Here is a 15,783-nt window from a genome sequence, read left to right on the forward strand (position 1 = left end):
GAGCCCCGCCCCGCCCCGCCCCGCCCGCCCACGGCCCGGGCGCACCTGCATGCCGCACACCCGGACCCCCAGCGTGGCCGACGTGCTCTGCTCGCACTTCCGCATCTGCCGGGCCGCCTTCTCGGCCGACGCGTCGTCGCCGTGCTGCCGGGTGCCCATCTTCAGGTCCAGCACACAGGGGTACTTAAAGTGGTGCACCACGTTCTCGAGCAGGAGGAACTCTGGGCCTCGGTCAAGGCCAACGACAGCCACCCCCGCCACGGCCGCAGCCAGGAAGGTGCAAGCAGGTTCTACAAAGGGGCGTCCTCGTCCAATGAAACCCACAGGCGCCTCCCCCAAACTCTCAGACGTGGATTTCACACCGCTGGCTTATTACTACTTTTAAAATTTTTATTACGGTAAAATATAAGTATCATAAAACTTGCCATTTTAAATATTTTTTAAGAGCGCAGCTCAGTGGCATCAGTAGACTCGCCCTGCTGGGGAGCCGTCACCGCGCCCCCTTCTAGGCCTCCGTCGTCCCCGCCGCGGCCGCAGCTGTGCCCATGCAGCGCCGGCCCCCGGTAACCGCTGTTCTCCTTTCTGTCCCTGCGACTCTGCCGGGTCTAGGTCCTTCCTGTAAGCGGAGTCACAGACTATATGCTCTTCTGTGTCTGGCTATTCCACTTAGCAAAATGTTCTCGAGGTCCCTCCATATTGTAGTGTGGCAAAATTCCATTTCTTTCTAAGGCTGAATAAGATTCCATTGCGTGTATATAGACCACCTCTGTTGAAGCCATCAAATTTTTATTCTTTAAATCTGTTTTGCAGGCATATAAACTAAAGATGGTTCTGGCAGATTCGTATACAGCAAACCAAGGCCCCACTCCAGCCAGTGCCTCACCCAGGCCTGAGAAATAAGGAAGGCGTCTTTGTAGCACTACTATAAAAATGAAAAAGCAGATTTAACATTCCCAAATCGGGATCCTTAGAAGAAGCTGGTTTAAATTTCTCTTTCCATTTTCTGACTTAAATTCAAATCAGCAGACTATATATTTAAAACTTATCCCTTGGTACTTCTAGGACCTTCTGCTCAGAACAGCTCCATGGTCCTGGCTTCCGGTCATTCATATCCATGTCTTCATCTAAAGCTACTGTCTGCAACAATCTTGGGTAAAGGTAGAGGCACTTCACATGTTTCTCAATTCCATATCTGGGACAATGACATGATCATAGTCTCGGAGGAAAAGACACTCGGCATCACTCTGATGAACACTCTAGCATCTCCCAATTCTTTAAAGAATAACACAGAAAGCCATTAAATTTGGCCTTTAATTAATCTACCACCTGCTATCACCTATAAATAAGCGACAATAAATTTTAAGCAAGGCTGCAGAAACATCTCACGGTGCAGGCACCCGAGCGCATGGGCTCTCGAATCCCGCTCTGGCCACTCACTGGCTCTGGGCACAACACTTACCCTGTGCTTCCATTTCTCCATCTGAAGAGGGAATCCTAACAGTTCCTACCTCACAGACTTTTAGGAAAACCGAGTCACTGCGTATGAAATGCTCAGCCCATCTCCCCTTGGTTCCTCAGTGTGAGTTACTCGCTGTCTGCTGCTGCTGCAAAACACTGAACGATTATAAGGTTCCCACTTCCTAATTAATACCTTTTAACATCTTAAAACTATTTTACATTGATTATAAAGGTATACTGTTCATCTTCAGACAAAACAAAAACATCAAAAGCAAACATAATTTAAAAATTATTATCTTTTGGGAGGGGAAAGATACACACGTGTGCATATGCGTGCGCGCGCGCACACACACAAACCTCCGATTGTAGACATGCACTGAGAAATATCGGAGCTACTAGGCACATTTGGTGATTTACATTGTAATTAAGATAAATTTAAAAATTCAGTAACTCAAGTCACAGCAGCCAAGTCGTGTCTGCCACGCGAATAAAACGCACAGGCACAGAACACGTGCATCGTCCGCAAGTTCCACCAGACAGCACGCAGTCAGATGGCCAAGTTTATTAACAGCACCAAACGGCAGAAAACGCCTGTTGGTGTCAGTAAGGACAAAGAGGAGCCTATGAAAAGGGAGCGGGAACCAAAGAGGGAGCCCTGAGCAGAGAGGGTCCTGGCACTGGCAATGGCGGGCGCGCCGTCCCAGGACCCGGCAGCCCAGGCGCAGGGGCCGCTCACGCAGCAGTGACAAGGATACTGTAGAGCTTCCGGTCCTTGGACTCGGAGCGCATGCGGCTCAGCTGCTGCTTGTGGCAGCGCAGGCTCCAGGGATTGTGGCTGATCTTCTCCGAACTCAGACCACTATTGCCGTCCAACATCTGAAAAGGGACGTCTGAGTGGCTGTGCAGCTCCGCCTTCGGACTCTTTGCCTCCTGGGAGCTAAGGAGAAAGAACATACCCAAGTCACCCTCCGGGTCTCACTGCACAGGGTGGCTCGGGCCTCATCGGCCACACACAGACCCTGCTGGGAGGTGGCATGGGGCCTCAGATGCATGAGCACATCCAAGCAAGTAAATGGCTCTCAGTGATCTTCCTGTGTCTCTGAAAAATAATTCTTTGCATGAAACTATGTGGTGAAGTTACCACTTCCCATCCATCAGGAAGGCTATTATACTACTGGATGGAACGTAAAATGATGCAGCCACTGTGAAGAAGTTTGACGGTTCCCCAAAAAGTTAAACACAATTATCAGAGGATCCAATAATTTCACTCCTAGGCATATACCTACAAAACAAAAAAACAAAAATTCAAACACGTACTTTGGCGAATGTTCAGAGTAGCCTTACAGTAAACAAGAGCTGGAAACAATCCAAGTACCTATCATCAGTGGGTGGACGGGTCAACAAACCATGGGACAGCTGTATAGTGGAGTATTATTGGGCTATAAAAAGGAATGAAATTCTGATACATGTTACATCCTGAATGAACCCTGAAAATATTTTGCTGAGTGAAAGAAATAAGCCGCACACAAAAGGAGAAATATTGTAAGACCCACTCATATGCAGTAACACAATTCAGAGAGGACGCTGAGTGGTAGCTGCCAGGGACGGGGGTGGGGAGTGGGGGGAGAATGAAGTCACTTTTTAATGCGCATGAAGTTGCTTTTGAGGACAATGAAGGGTCCTGGAGACAGACGGTGGCAGCCCCATAACAACGTGACTGTGCTCAGTGCCACTGAGCTGTGCACGGGGAAAAGGGGAGGATGGTAAATTTTGTCATGTGTATTTTACCAGTTTTTAAAAACACAAAACTCAAGGAGCATATGGTTTTACTTTCACAGAGTGGAGCACAGGATGCTACCATCAGGGACATGAGCAACTGTCCTTTCAGACAGAGTGCGGCATCCACAGCGTCTCAGATGGACCCTTCCTTTAGTAAGACTGAGATGAAGCAGATGCTGACATGACGCTTATGAATGTCTGCCTGCCTCTGTATCAGGCCTGAAAACAAGAGAAAAACAAAGGAAAGACAAGCAGGGCCCTGGCTGGTGTGGCTCAGGGGACTGAGCACCAGCCTGTGAACCAAAGGGTCGTCAGTTTGATTCCCAGTCGGGCCATATGCCTGGGTTGTGGGCCGGGTTCCCAGTTGGGGGCGCGCAAGAGGCAACCACACATCGATGTTTTTCTCCCTCCCCCTCTCTTTAAAAATAAAATCCTTTACAAAATAAATAAACCTGTAGAAGTTCTTTACAATAATAAATAAATAAGTCAAAGCACAAAGGGATCGTGGTGGGACGATGACTCCAATTGGGAATATCAGAATCCTGGCCCTGGCTGGGTGGCTCAGTCAGTTAGGCCAAGGTTGCGGGTTTGATCCCCGGTCAGGGCACGTACAAGAGACAACCAGTGAATGCATGAACAAGTGGAACAACATATCAATGGGTCTCTGTCTCACTCTCCGATATCAATTTCTTTAAAAGAAAAAACAGTGCCCTGGCCAGGTTGCAGAGTTGGTTCTCGTTGTCCCAGTATGCCAAGGTTGCAGGTTTGATCCCTGGTCAGGGCACATATAAGAATCAATCAACCAGTGCCCTGGCTAGTATGGCTCCGTGGAGTGCGCACCACTGGCCTGTGAACCAGAAGGTCACTGGCTTAGTTCCCGGTCAGGGCCCTGGATGGAGGTGTGCAGACGCAACCATACATCAGTGTTTCCCTTGCACATGTGTTTCTCTCCCTCCCTTCCCCACTCTCTAAAAATAATAATAATAATAATAAATCAGCCAATGAATGCACAAATAAGTAAAACAATAAATCAATGTTGTTCTCTTTCTCTCCCTTCCTCACTCTAAAAAATCAGAACTTCACCACAACCTCATTTTTTCCCAACATCAAAGTCTTTGCTTGAAGTAACTTGTGAGGCTGTGCATCCCTCTGCCCAGCAAAGCTAAACGCAGGCCAAGCCCTGGGCCCTGAACATGGCAGAGCGAGGCCGAGGCTCAGAGCAGAGGTGGCCGCTGCAGTGATGTCATCGCTGCTGTCCTCTCCAGAACTGCTGATGCTCCCCAGCAGGGGGGCACTGGCGGAGGTGCCGTGTCCCTTTAACTGGCAGAGAAATAGCCTGCCAGTGCCACTCAGCCTGACAAAAGCCCCACTTGCTGCGGGTGAGGACACTGCCGAGGCCACTCTCGGGTGCCTTTTGCGATCCCCTTTAAGAAACTGCAGGACTGACTTGTCTGAGCCCCAGTCAGTCAGCTGGTCAGTCAACTCTGTGCCTGGACGAGGCCCCGTGGCCCTTGGCTTCGCCCTCGGTTATAGACCTGTCCCTGGGGAAGACACAAGCTCCCCTCCTGGGAGTGACTTAGAGACTCTGCTAACAAGCCAAAAGAAGTCTGGTCACTGCAGACACAGCTGTCACCTTCAGAGCAGGGCCCTGAACCTGACACAGGCAGACCTCGATGGATTCTGTGTTCACTGGCTTTTCACCAGATGATGCATGAAATCACCTCTGTACCTGTGGAGGGGACAAGAGAGCCCACTCCCAAGAGCTGCTGAGAGGGGCACAAACTGCCAGCTATGACGTGGGAACAATCCTTGTCACCTGAATGACCAAGATTAGGTCCCACAATCGTCAGTCACGAGAGAGCCCTTGGGGAATGAATAAAGGGGGCCCGTGGAGCTGTGCTTCTGTGCCCTCGCCCCATGGGTCTCCTCAACACCCAGAGCCCTGCTTACTATGCAGCGCAGGTGAAGCCCTCTCTTGGCATCAGAGACGCAGACTTGGCCACAGGGGACCCCCATGGAGGACACGAGAAATGACACATCACACACCCAGAGTCCTGTGGGGTTCCGCGCTCCTCAATGTGAGTGTGTCCCCTTCCATCACGGAGCGAGGAGATGGGGACGTCCTGGGCCCCTGAGCTCCGGAGCCCGATGTGCAGCACGTGTTGCTTAACTGACCTGGTGTCAGAGGTAAACTACACGCTGCCACGGCCAAGTCCAATTCCAACTAATCGAGTCACGGGGCATCCTGTTCACAGAAACTTATTTTTGAATGAAATTAAATATAAAGTAATTTAATGCAATTTTGATTTCACTTTGTTTCAGGAAGCTCACATTATTTTTAGTTTACATTAGTTTTATTACTTTGATTTTTTTTTTTCTTTTTTACAATTTAGTGATTGTTTTAGTATATTCACAAGGTTGTAGAACATCACCACTATTTAATTTTTTAGGGCACTTTCATCACCCCAAGATCAAAACCAGTCACCTCGAGCTGTCACTCCCATCCTCCCCACCCCCCAGTCTCTGGCATCCACTAACATGCTTTCTGTCTCTATGAATTTGCTTATTCTAAACGTTTTACATACACAGAATCATAAAACGTGTGTTGTTTTGTGACTGGCTTCTTTTGCTGAGCAGAATGTTTTCAAGGTTCCTCCTTGTTGCAGCACGTAGACGTGCTCCATTCTTTTTTATTGCTGAGTAATAGCCTGTTGTATAGAATGTCACATTTTATTTATCCATTCATCAGTTAACGGACACTTGAGCTGTTTCCACTTTTTGCCTATTAGAGATAATGCGGTTGTGAACATCTGCTCACAAGTTTTGTGTGTTACATTTCTTCAGTTCTCTTGGGTATACACTTAGGAATGGAACTGGTGGGTTTAACTTTTTGACGAATTAATTGTTTTCCAGAGTGGCTGCACTATTTCACATTTCCATCAGCAATGTAGCTTCCAATTTCTCATCAACCCTTCCATTGTCTGTTCTTCTGATTATTGCCACCATAGTGGGAGCTCACATTTTTTGCATAAAATAACAAGAAACAGAAGTCTTTGTATGCTGTCTTCCTAACCCAAAAGGAAACCCATGTCTGATGCAATGAACAAAACTGCAAATGCAGGGAAACGTTACCGGCTGCTGTCGGGCCTCAGAGAGAGAACGAAGCCGGAGGGCAAGGACGCTCTTCCTTCCCAAGGGCTGCCAGAGCTCCATTCTCTCTCAAACAGCTACAGCTACTCTCAGACGCTGTCACTGGGGTGATGTGACAAACAGGGGACAGGCTGTTCCTAGTGGGCGGCCTCAGAGCACCAGCCACCTTCCCCACCCCGGGCCCGACCTCCCCACCCGAACCGTGGCAGGGCTCTGGCGCGGCAGCCAGGCGCCCTCGGCCCCGCTCGGCGCGCTCACCTCTCAGAGGCCTCCAAGGACAGGCTGGCTTTCTCCTCCTTGTGGTCGCTGCCGCTGCCCGCCCGATGCAGGCTCCGGCGGGAGTGCTTGCGCCGGGGCTGCTCCCGCTCCGGCGTGTCATCCTGGTCCACTGGCTCACTTTCCACATAAGGATAGGCCACCAAGTTGATGTAACCATCACTGTCCCCCTCAAAACAGACGGACACCACGCCTGTTGGAAAAAAAGCAGCCAGTCAACACACGTCTCCACAGGCTGGGTCCGCACAGCACAGCCGGCTGGCACTGCGGCCCCGGAGCGCACCGACGTCACCTGCTCCCACGCACGGGTCTCTCAGCACGGGAACAGTGACCAGCAGACATCGTTCCAGAAGACAGCTGGCTGCTCCTGCCCCGTCTGAGCCTGCCACTCACCTGACCTTATATAAATCTGTATTTACTTCCCCTCTTGGCACTCTCACCTGCAGTTAATGACTTCCGTCCCACTCGGGAGCGCTCTGTGGTAACCAGAAGTACAAAATGCGGGCGTATAGTCACAAGCACATACGAGCCCACGTAAAGGTGCCCCAGAGGCCAAATCCAGACAAATGTGAGAAATAAAATATCCCTAAGCCCATAATAAAAGTAAACGGCTGAGAAGAAATGGTGGAAATGTCAGTCACCTTTAGCACGCAGCAGTGATGCAACCTAAAATTAGTGAGCTCAAATGTGAGAGAGACAGGATCTTTAATCTCAAAGCATTGTTCCTAAGACACTCATTAATTACAATGGGAAAAAAAGAGCTTTACCAAGTGATCCAAGTTAAACTATCAGTAACAAGACATGTCCCTCCTGGCATGAGGAACTGAGGACACAGGGCCATTTCTGCTGCTCAAAACACAGAACCTCTACCTAATCAGGAGGGAACATAAGACTACCCAAACTGAGGGACCTCCTACAGAATGACTGCTAGCAGCACTCTTCGCAAGTGTTGAGGTCATGAAAGACAAAGAAAACCTGAGAATCAGCCCTGGACTGGGAGAAACTAAGGTGCACTAAATAGAATATGAAATCCCAGACCAGAAGGACGACGGAGGGAGAACCCGCCAATGCCCCAACAGTGCGCAGATTAATCAGAGTGCTAATCAACATTCGTTTTCTGGTTCGAGTAATTACAAACTGTACTGGTTACTTTTGTAACATGATGCTTTTATTGATACTTGAAAAGTGGCCTAAACGGCGACTCTGATTTTAGTATAAGGCTCTTTACCAACAACAGGCATGAAACAGCACCATTCTTAAAATCGAAACCCTTTAGTGTCAGTTACTGCAATTCACGCAAGGAGCTTGGAGGGGCCAGGGGCTCCCGGGCCCGCACCCGCTCTGCCCGCCGGCCGGCCCCGTCACGCCGTAGCCCCCTCTGCAGGGGCAAGGACCCTAGCACCCCTGCCACGGTGAGTTCAGGCACGAGCGGGGGCTCCTCCCAGGGCAGAGTTCACGGCGCTCGGGGGCTTCTCCTTGACTGCTTCTCTCTCTCGGCTGAGGAACAGCTGTATCTGCCACCCGGCCATTGATGAGGGCTGAATTTACAGCATCGTGCATCTGGCCAAACTGGGAGAACAAAAAACATGCTATGTTTCCTTCTCCTTTGATGGGACACATCGTCTGGACACTGAACATCATGTGAGTCTTTGGCACGTTCTTCCAAATGAAAATAAAGCCCAGCTGACGTTCATGAAGGGGCCGTTCTTTCGTCTGCTCGCCTGAGAACTCGAGACGGTTTTCCGGCGCGCCCGACTGCTGACTGCACGCTCACAGTGGCCAGGACCTTGCAGTGGTCACAGCGCAGGCGGTGCAGCGAGAGGGGAGAAGACGCAGGTCTTTCAGTGCCCTGAGGGCCTTTCCAAACACTGAATTTATTTATCTATTTTCAAGATCTTATTTATTTACTTTTCAGAGAGGGGCAGAACGGAAGAGCAACATTAATCGGCTGCCCCTCACACGCATCCCACTGGGGACCCAACCAGCAACCCAGACGTGTGCCCTGACCGGGCACTGAACGCAGGACAAGGCCCCACAGCGGCCAGGGCACTCAGCATGCACTTAAGCCCAAGGGCACTCGGCAACGCAGCGGCGGCTCATCAGCTGGGCTATGCCGGTTACATCCAGCAGCATCTGGCATCTGTATCACCTTGGCAAGACCATCACCCACAGCTTTCAATTCATACACGTTTTAAAATATCTCAGCAGAACTCAAGAGCCTGGAGAGATGGAACAGGTTCTTCCTACATGGGGCTGCAGGTCCTGCTGTGAACGTGGGGAGCCAGTACAGGCGGGGGGTGGATGTGGGCGAGAGGACTCTTCATGGACAGATATGCCGCCCAGTAATGGGCTTTACCTGGTCCATTGGAATCGTGGCGCACAGAGGAAGCTGGGTATATGAGAACTCTCTTATTTTTGCATTTTTTTCCTGTAGTTTTAAATTTATTTCAAAATAAAAGGTGAAAACGCTATGCTTTGGCCTTTGAAATAGTAAATTGAACCAATAATATCTTTCATTTTCTTTGAAGAAACTGGGCTTCATTTGACTTTTAAAAAGGGATCAATTTTCAATTAATTGAATTATATTTTCGAGAAAGTAAATTCTTTTCTAGTGAAGATGCAGCTGGAGGGAAGAACATCGAGTGGTTACTAAAGACCCGCTATGGCTTTTAAAGACTCGTGTTCCCCAGTCCGAGAGAAAGCTGGCGGGAGGGCGGAACCAGCGCTCTGGCTGTGGCACCTGAGATCCCGGCGTGTCCTGGTTCTGGGGGCTGTGACTTGGAGACATTTCCCTGGAGCTGGGCTCCATGGCCTTTTCGGGACCTTTGCTTTAGCAGCAGCAGGACCCAATGTACTAACAGGGCCTGGGGTTCTTGTTCTGGGTTTGGCATATTTACAGCAAAAGGTTTGGCCGTGGATACGTTGAATGTGGACAAGTGGCTGAAGTCGCATTTATCAAGCATTTGCAACGCTTGTTTCTTAGCCAGGTAGAGACAGCAGCACATCTGATTCTGGTTTCCCTCTAATTTTACAGCCTTAGAATATTTATTCCTCCAAATTCAATACTCTTCTGATTCTGTTTTGAAGACAACAGCAAACAAACCATCCAATTCAAAACTTCACAAAGGATTTGAATGGACATTTCTCCAGAGAATATGTACAAATGGCCGATAAACATATCAACATCATCAGTCACTAAGAAAATGCAAATCAAAACCACAATGAGATACCTGCTAGGATGGCTATAGTAATTTTTTTAAATGAAAAATAAGTGTTGGCAAGGAACACTGCTGGTAAGAATGTCAAATGGTACAGTTACTATAAAAAAGTTCCTCAAAGAAGTAAAACACAGAATTACCATATAACCCAGCAATTCCAGTCCCAAGTATATACCCAGAAGTGAAAACAGACTCAAACAGAGCCTTGTATGCTGGTATTCACAGACGCATTGCCCACAGCAGCCACAAGGTGGAAGTGACCTACGTGTCCACCAAGGGACGAGCGGATAAACAAGACGTGCTGTACATTTGCAATGGAACCGTGTTCAGCCTTAAGAAGAAATGAAGCTCTGACTCGTGCTACAAGATGGTTGGACCTTGAAAACATTACGCTAAGTGAAATAAGCCAGACACAAAAGGACAAGGGTTACATGGTTCCACTTACATGAAATGCCTGTGGTGGGCAAATGTGTGGAGACAGAAAACAGATTAGAGGTTACGTGGTGTCTGGGCAAGGAAGAAATGAGGAGTTACTATTTAATGGGTACAGAGTTTTTGTTTGAGGTGATGAATAAGTTCTGGAAATAGATAATGATAATGGTTACACAACACTGTGAATTTACTCAATGCCACTAAATTATATATTTAAAAATGGCAAATTTTATATTATGTATATTTACCACAATAAAAAATAAGAGTAAAGAAGCAAAAGTCAATACTGATTTGAATTAGTTTTTCTAAATTGAGGTTTCCCTAAGAAAAGGATGGTGTAAACATGACTGAATTCATACAGCTTTAGAAATGTTAAAATTTAGCCCTGGCTGGTGGGGTTCAGTGGACTGAGAACTGGCCTGCAAACCAAAACATCACCAGTTCGATTCCCAGTCAGGGCACATGCCTGGGCTGTGGGCCAGGCCCCCAGGTGGGGGCACTCAAGAGGCAGCCACACATTGGTTTCTCTCCCTCTTTCTCCCTCCCTTCCCCTCTCTCTAAAAATATAAATCTTTTTTTTAAAATGTTAAAAATCAGAGCACAAAAAATACATAAGTTACACATGATGAACAATCATAAAATTGTATAAACACAATGACAAAAATCAGACTTTAAAATGACTTAATTCTGGTATGTATTCATGGAGTTCTATAAAGTTAATTTACATTTTAAACATATTGTTCTTCCTTCAAAAGTCAGGACCGCCAGACCTCAGTCCTGTAAATTTCTTACCCCGATTCACTCCCGCAGCGCACAGCCCCGCTCCACAGCCCCGCTCCACAGCCTCCGCGCCAGCTGCCTCCCCGCCTCAGCCTGGCAGCACCCACTCCCTCCTCCTGCGGGACCAGAGACCCCTTTGGGGGTCAAACGACCCTTTCACAGGGGTCGCCTAAGACCATCGGAAAACACATATATAATTTCATATTGTTTTTGTGATTAATCACTATGCTTTAATTATGTTCAGTTTGTAACAATGAAAATACATCCTGCATACTAGATATTTACATTATGATTCATAACAGTAGCAAAATTACAGTTATGAAGTAGCAACGGAAGTAATTTTATGGTTGGGGGTCACCACAACATGAGGAGCTGTATTAAAGGGTCGCAGCATTAGGGGGGTTGAGACCCACTGCCCTAGACCATCCGTCCCAGCACACAGGACACCTCGACACCAGCATGGTCTTCACCAATGGGACTCAATGCTGTGAATTCTTCCGGGCTTCCCTATCAGTAAATTCACTTTCCAAGGCCTACACTCCTCACCGATGCCTTCGGGTCACCTTTTGCATAACCAAATGCCTGGGCTGCTTTGAGACAACGGGGACCCACAACCACATGGCAGGGCCAAGAAAACAAGGAACCCCGCGCTGGGCTTCCTGGCCCAGGCCCGTGACCGACCTTTGTACTCCGGGGTGAACTCCTTCATCTCGGGCGGGAGGGACTCATAGAAGCGCTGCTCCCGGGAGATGAGGGGCTTGCACACGGTGTGGTCGTCGTAGCGCATCATGCTGCTGTGGCCGCCCACCTGGTGGATGAAGGGCTCCAGGAGGACTCCCCGGTCGCCGGCCCGACTCGCGTTCTTGCCATACTGCCCCACTTCCATGGTTTGACAAACACACATTGCGTTGGGGGCCGGCTGCACACTGAGGGCAGAGGATGCAGCACATGGGCCACAGAGGAGCGCAAGGCAGAGGTCCTGGCAAGCTGAGAGCCAACGCTCAGGGTCCAGTCGGCTGGTTCTTCTTTCCTAACAGGAAGGAAGAGAGGAAAACAGGAGATCAAGACACCTGAGGAGCTACAACTTCCCCAGAGTTCAGAGAACACCTGCTCCAGAAGTAATGTGAGAAACACTCACAATAAAACACTAGGACACGGGACCTCAGCGGCAAAGCGAGGCGTTCATTCACGAGTCTGCAGAGTCCGCGCCCAGCCAGCCAGGAGCACAAGAGACAGCGAAGTAGACAAAGTAAACTGGTTTTATACTAACGCGATTAGCTCCCCTCCCCAACACGATTAACGCAATTATCTCCCCCTCTTGGAAAGTGATTAACGCGATTAGCTCCCCTCTCAAATGCGATTAACGCGATTAGCTCCCCCTTCCCTCTACTTCTCCCCTGGTTCTCCATTACTGGTTAATCCAGGCTCACAACCTCACTCGATGAACTATTAACTCAGGGTGTGATTAACTAAAGGTAGGTCTATCTCCAACTTATTTGCAAAGTTATCTAGCTACATCTTCCCATTTCTGTGTTTGGTGACAACAATCTTCCTCCTTTTGACCCCAGAGATAGTGTGAGGAGCTGCAGAATGTCACTTCTTGCCCCTTTTCCATGATTCATCTGCTAATTATCTCCCACCGGCTTCTTTACCCCTTACCATAAGACCAGGGGTTCTGTTTGGTTCCCCGCCATGGGCTGTGCTCCCCCAGCATGACACGTGAGAGGCAGCTGGTGAATTTTTACTTAATGATGCCACTTTGGTCCCCTCCATCTATCTTTTTATGCACAAAAGCCCACATTCTCTGCCTTTCCTAGTTCTCATACCCCTTTTAAGTTCTCTAAAGGGTTTGATTTTAAAGCTATGGTGTGCGACAGCCATCATGACGGCAACGAACTGTCCCTGCTCACATCACATTCAAAGACGAAGAGTTCAGGGAGAAACAAAGGCAGCACGAACTCATTCTGTTCAGACTTCTCATGATACCCAGTACTGGTCAGGGCCTCTTCTGCCTGAAAAATCAGGTCACGCTAGGTTCCCAACTGTTCTGCTGAAGGTGCCAAGGAGCAGGCAGGGGAAGGCATTCCTTGCTGAGTTGCAGATCATAAATGCTAAATCTACGGCCACTGAGTCTGACCATGGCTAGCACCTCAGGGCCTCCTTCTGACTCTACACCAACCAGTAGGACAAGGAAAAGCTGTCTGTCTGCAAATACCCTCCTTGAAATGTCCATTTCCTCTCAAGAAAGTTAAAGTGGTGGGCACCTTTCTCAGTACTGAATATGTTTTTGAAACTAGAAATGTATTGGCAAGGATACATCTAAAAATTCAAGACTAAAGAAAATACAGTATTTGCAGAGCAGAAATATGGTTTTACCTGCTACAGACAACTATTACTTTTGTTCCGAGGCGGAAAGGGCTATACAAAAACACTGCTGCAAAACTGCAAAACTGTCTCAACCCGCGGCTGCCCAGGAAACTGCTCTATTTCACGGCTACCAACAAAAACGAAGTGTTCTCCACTCCCACTCCCCCAAGCAGATCAGCACTGCTTTAAGGCCCACGTTTCTGCTCCGCCATCTCCCTCCTCGTCCTCCTGCGGGACAAGGCTCCCGGCCCCGGGAGGTTTCCCAGGCCCCATGGTCTCTTAAATGAGTTCGGTACACACCTCTCTGGTCCCTACGGTAGCCTGTGCTGACTCTATCACAATGGATCGCTGTACTGCTGTCTAGTTACTTCTCTGTCGCCACCACCGAACGGTTCTCTTTCACCTCCATCCAGATCCAAGGCAGTTCCCGGCACACAGGAACTGCTCTAAATAAGTAACTAAACGAAGAAGTTTGTTGGATGAATTAAATTATTCCGGAAGAGGAGTCGCACAGCGGCAGCGTCTACAGCAGGAAGCAAACACTCCTGGAGGTGCCCACGGTGGCACTGCCAATCAGCTCCTGCCCTGGCTCCGCTACACCCTAGCAGGGCTGCTGACTTCGCAGGGGCCGTCAACCCTAACCCTAAACAGGACATGTGGTGTGATTCTATTTACGTGAAATTAAAGACACTAGCGGCGATTACAATGACAGTGACTCTGGGAAAATGCTAACAGAGAAGGGGCACAGAGGTGGAGGCGCTACAAGGTGGCAGGTGCCAGGATGCTCATTGTAGCATTGTTGTCACCCAAAACGGGAAACCACCCAAATGTCCGTTAAGTGGGAAACAGATAACCAATGAGTATATTCACAGACTGTACGGTATTGATGATGATCAATATGTCAGCATGAATATATTTCAAAACCAAATTAGAAAAAGCAAATTTGGAAATATTTCTAGTATGATGATGCTGTAACTTTTTAATACATAAAACAATACATGAATTTGTGAACACATATATGTACTTATTAACAGGAACAATGATATGTAACAGAAGGATGTGCATCAACTTTAGAGAAAGAAAGGAAAGGAGGGTCTTGGTATCTAGGAAGAAAGGGAACTTCCTTCTCCTCTATCTATGATTTTTTATTTCTTTTTTTTTAACCCCCACCTGAGGATATGCTTTTATTGACTTTAGAGAGGGTGGGAGGGGACATCAATGTGAGAGAGAAACGTTGATCGGCTGCCTCCCATACACTCCCTGACGGGAGATCAAACCTGCACCTTAGGTATGTGCCCTGACCGGGAATCAAACCCGCAACCTTCTGGTGTACAGGACAACGCTTCAATCAACTGAGCCACCCAGCCAGGGCAAAATTTTTATTTTTTAAAAAAATTTGAAGTAAATATGGTAAAATGTTAACCTTTTAAAATCTATGTGTCAAGTACATTAATACTGTACTGTTCTCTGACCTCAGATTTCATTAAAAAACAAAAAGCAGGAGGGAGGGGGGTACTAGGCAGAGGAAAACAAAGGGAAAAGAAATTGGGACAACTGTAACAGCATAATCGATAAAGCATGTATTTTTAACAAGGGCCTTCCCAGTGCGAAAAGCTGGTGTCAATACCCAGTCACTGAGAGAACACACGACACCAGTGTTCCCGAGTGAATACCAGCACAGCCCCTGCAGTGGGAAGAAAACGCTGATCCGTGTTCTCCACTTGGCTTTCAGACATGAAGCTCTCCCCTTCCCGTTACTCAGTGTCCTTCACTGGTTCTTTGTCTCTGGCCCTTTCTTGTCCAGCGACACTTCCAGTTCAACCCTCTCCTGACCACCAAATTCACAGATACACCCACCTGCCTAGCTGATCTGAAACAGCAACCGTCAACCTTTTCATCTCACGGCACACATAATTCCGAGAATTCGCAGTGCACCAGAAATATATCTTTTGCTGCTCAGACAAAACACAGGCGACACTTTGGATTCACTCACTGTGGACGGCCACTGTTGCACAGCTGCTGCCATCTTTTTACTTGACAATCCGAGGGAAAAGAGCTCAGTGCCCCTGACTCAACAGTTACTGCATGTTTTAAAAATTCTTGTGGCTCATCAGCTGAAAATCGCTGATCTAGGAAGTTTAAACACAACTGGCTAAAACGAACTCCTCTCCCCCTGACCAAAAACACTCTACTTGCAGTCTCCCCCATCCCGAACTGTGTTTTACTGCTGTTCTCACCAAAAACCTGGCCGTCGGTCCTGACTCCTCTCTTCCTCTCACACCATGTATCATGGAACCCTGCTGACTCTACTGTCTTCAGGACA

The 15,783-nt window shown here is 48.3% G+C and overlaps 1 protein-coding gene across 1 annotated transcript in view; it reads right to left on the bottom strand.

Annotated features, from left to right (window-relative positions):
• Positions 1–15,783, bottom strand: part of IP6K1 (inositol hexakisphosphate kinase 1) — a 30,594-nt gene that overhangs the window by 1,371 nt on the left and 13,440 nt on the right. The window contains exons 2-5 of the mRNA XM_090284764.1: positions 11,775–12,123; positions 6,646–6,856; positions 2,214–2,395; positions 46–221 (exon numbers count right to left, since the gene is read on the bottom strand). Of these exons, the coding sequence (XP_090140890.1) occupies positions 46–221; positions 2,214–2,395; positions 6,646–6,856; positions 11,775–11,997 (792 nt within the window). The 5' untranslated portion in view covers positions 11,998–12,123. The remainder of the gene's footprint in view (positions 1–45; positions 222–2,213; positions 2,396–6,645; positions 6,857–11,774; positions 12,124–15,783) is intronic.

Source organism: Furipterus horrens, unplaced genomic scaffold, assembly GCF_987537825.1.
Source record: "Furipterus horrens unplaced genomic scaffold, mFurHor1.1.pri manual_scaffold_7, whole genome shotgun sequence".
NCBI classification, from domain to species: Eukaryota; Metazoa; Chordata; class Mammalia; order Chiroptera; family Furipteridae; genus Furipterus; species Furipterus horrens.